General features: G+C 41.4%; 1 protein-coding gene across 1 annotated transcript in view; it reads right to left on the reverse strand.

Annotated features, from left to right (window-relative positions):
- magixa (MAGI family member, X-linked a) overlaps positions 1-3,588 on the reverse strand; it is a 55,829-nt gene that overhangs the window by 49,356 nt on the left and 2,885 nt on the right. Inside the window, exon 4 of the mRNA XM_046055734.1 lies at positions 1,585-1,704. Within this exon, the coding sequence (XP_045911690.1) occupies positions 1,585-1,704 (120 nt within the window). The remainder of the gene's footprint in view (positions 1-1,584; positions 1,705-3,588) is intronic.

Raw genomic sequence — 3,588 nt, forward strand, 5'->3', positions numbered from 1 at the left:
GTAGTGTTGTAGTGTTGTGTTGTTGGCGTAGTGTTATGTTGTGTATTGTTGTTGTAGTGTTGTAGTGTTGTGTTGTTGGCGTAGTGTTATGTTGTGTATTGTTGGTGTAGTGTTGTAGTGTTGTGTTGTTGGTGTACTGTTATGTTGTGTAGTGTTGTGTTGTTGGTGTACTGTTATGTTGTGTAGTGTTGTGTTGTTGGTGTAGTGTTGTAGTGTTGTGTTGTTGGTGTACTGTTATGTTGTGTAGTGTTGTGTTGGCATAGTGTTGTGTTGTTGTAGTGTTGGCGTAGTGTTGTGTTGTTGTAGTGTTGTAGTGTTGTGTTGTTGGCGTAGTGTTATGTTTTGTATTGTTGGTGTAGTGTTGTAGTTTTGTGTTGTTGTAGTGTTAGCGTAGTGTTGTAGTGTTGGCGTAGTGTTGTGTTGTTGTAGTGTTGTAGTGTTGGCGTAGTGTTGTAGTGTTGTGTTGTTGGTGTACTGTTATGTTGTGTAGTGTTGTGTTGTTGGTGTAGTGTTGTAGTGTTGTGTTGTTGGTGTACTGTTATGTTGTGTAGTGTTGTGTTGGCATAGTGTTGTGTTGTTGTAGTGTTGGCGTAGTGTTGTGTTGTTGTAGTGTTGGCGTAGTGTTGCTGTTGTGTTGTAGTATTGTGTTGTTGTAGTGTTGTAGTGTTGGCGTAGTGTTGTGTTGTTGTAGTGTTGTAGTGTTGTAGTGTTGTGTTGTTGGCGTAGTGTTATGTTTTGTATTGTTGGTGTAGTGTTGTAGTTTTGTGTTGTTGTAGTGTTGGCGTAGTGTTGTAGTGTTGGCGTAGTGTTGTGTTGTTGTAGTGTTAGCGTAGTGTTGTAGTGTTGGCGTAGTGTTGTGTTGTTGTAGTGTTGTAGTGTTGGCGTAGTGTTGTAGTGTTGTGTTGTTGGTGTACTGTTATGTTGTGTAGTGTTGTGTTGTTGTAGTGTTGGCGTAGTGTTGTGTTGTTGTAGTGTTGTAGTGTTGTAGTGTTGTGTTGTTGGCGTAGTGTTATGTTTTGTATTGTTGGTGTAGTGTTGTAGTTTTGTGTTGTTGTAGTGTTGGCGTAGTGTTGTAGTGTTGGCGTAGTGTTGTGTTGTTGTAGTGTTGTAGTGTTGTAGTGTTGTGTTGTTGGCGTAGTGTTATGTTTTGTATTGTTGGTGTAGTGTTGTAGTGTTGTGTTGTTGGTGTACTGTTATGTTGTGTAGTGTTGTGTTGTTGGTGTACTGTTATGTTGTGTAGTGTTGTGTTGTTGGTGTAGTGTTATGTTTTGTATTGTTGGTGTAGTGTTGTAGTGTTGTGTTGTTGGTGTACTGTTATGTTGTGTAGTGTTGTGTTGTTGGTGTACTGTTATGTTTTGTATTGTTGGTGTAGTGTTGTAGTTTTGTGTTGTTGTAGTGTTGGCGTAGTGTTGTAGTGTTGGCGTAGTGTTGTGTTGTTGTAGTGTTGTAGTGTTGTAGTGTTGTGTTGTTGGCGTAGTGTTATGTTTTGTATTGTTGGTGTAGTGTTGTAGTGTTGTGTTGTTGGTGTACTGTTATGTTGTGTAGTGTTTTGTTGTGTTGCCATGTTGTTGTTGTTTTTCATACCTTTGAACTTGCCGCTCTCCAGCAGAGCTCCAGACTCCTCCAGAGAAAAAAATTCCTCGATGGACACAAAGTTGTAGTCCACACCTGTAATCTCGCCGTCCCGAGGCTGCCTGGTCGTACCTGCAGGGCGGACACCGTGATGTCATCACAGAGGGACAGAGCTGGCTTCAGACTCCAACATAGAGAGGTAATTAGAATCAGTGGACAGGTATTTAAAAGCTGTTGTATATGTATTGATGGTACAGTTGCACATCAGCCACCACAGCGGACGTTAGTGTGTCATGTCGTTGTAAGTGCAACTTAAATTTGTTAAAACCAATATGGCCGACCAACGGTCAGAAACTAATGAGTAATTACAATTAAAGTAATTAAAGTACAGTTAAAATTTCAAGTATCAATTTTATGTTGGGAGGAAATAAAGATGAATCATGTGTCCTCTAAACTGAACATCATGCTTAGCTGGCTATGTTTCAACTACAATTCACCATTACTGAGACTTTGTTGTTCTTTAAAGTACTTTATCTTCAGTAACTGTTTTGGATGTAAATCAATTGATTTATGTTATTAGAATTTAAAACTGAGATATTGTAACAAAAACAATATTTTGTGCATATTAGTTTCATTGTGTGAGTAACAGTTAGCGTCTTTTTAGCGTATTTTGTAGAGCGCAGCGTGATAGATAGGCCTTGAGGATAGTGAAGCAAATTCCATCAGAGTGAGTGACAGTGAGGCTGAGGAATCGGGAGCGAAGCTCAACAGGTTCTGCAATGCAAAACATTTCTTCAGTTAAAAACTCAAACTCATGCTTTCCTCACGAGCGGCCTAAAGAACAATAAAACACAGTTTGTAAACACAGTAAATGGCTGTAAGGAATATAACGTTCCAGAAAGTGAAGAGGTCTCACTCTGTCGGTTTACGTTGAGACCAAAACTTCAAATATTCCACTCGGCTCCGCGCGTTTGTGTGTATTTCCCCTGATATCCGACCACAGCCTGCTCTCAAGGTTTCCACGTCACTGCAGCTCTGTGTGTGACCTACATTACTACACACACACCCTGTGGTATGTGTACCACTAACACCTCTTCCTGTAATCATTAACAGAGTTCATCAGCACTTTATTTAAATTCAGAGGAAGGAACCTGCTGCTCAGGTTGAACTTTAAACTGCAGTTGTGACATTAATTTAAAGGGTACCAGCGATGTAGTTTTCATGTTTTAAGCCTTTCAATATAAATCCAACATGGTGTTACTGTGTATTTATGGGACCTGGAGTGCTGAATGAATGCTAGTATCAAAATATAAAAACTAGGGCTGGGTATGTTAACATGTTATTATCCCAGAACTAATAAAAACACAGGTGCAGGATCTATGTTGACATGTGTACAGGTGTTTCTTACAGGTGTGTATATGTGTGTGTACAGGTGTTTCTTACAGGTGTGTACAGGTGTGTGTACAGGTGTGTGTGTACAGGTGTGTGTACAGGTGTGTCTTACAGGTGTGTACAGGTGTGTCTTACAGGTGTGTAAAGGTGTGTCTTACAGGCGTGTACAGGTGTGTGTCCAGGTGTGTGTCCAGGTGTGTGTGTACAGGTGTGTCTTACAGGTGTGTATAGGTGTGTCTTACAGGTGTGTACAGGTGTGTCTTACAGGCGTGTACAGGTGTGTGTACAGGTGTGTGTCCAGGTGTGTGTCCAGGTGTGTGTGTACAGGTGTGTCTTACAGGTGTGTACAGGTGTGTCTTACAGGTGTGTACAGGTGTGTGTGTGTGTACAGGTGTGTCTTACAGGTGTGTCCAGGTGTGTGTACAGATGTGTGTGTACAGGTGTGTCTTACAGGTGTGTCCAGGTGTGTGTGTACAGGTGTGTGTACAGTTGTGTGTGTACAGGTGTGTCTTACAGGTGTGTCCAGGTGTGTGTCCAGGTGTGTGTGTACAGGTGTGTGTCCAGGTGTGTGTACAGGTGTGTGTGTACAGGTGTGTGTACAGGTGTGTGTCCAGGTGTGTGTAC

The sequence above is a fragment of the Micropterus dolomieu genome, linkage group LG08 (genome assembly GCF_021292245.1).
Source record: "Micropterus dolomieu isolate WLL.071019.BEF.003 ecotype Adirondacks linkage group LG08, ASM2129224v1, whole genome shotgun sequence".
Taxonomy (NCBI): domain Eukaryota; kingdom Metazoa; phylum Chordata; class Actinopteri; order Centrarchiformes; family Centrarchidae; genus Micropterus; species Micropterus dolomieu.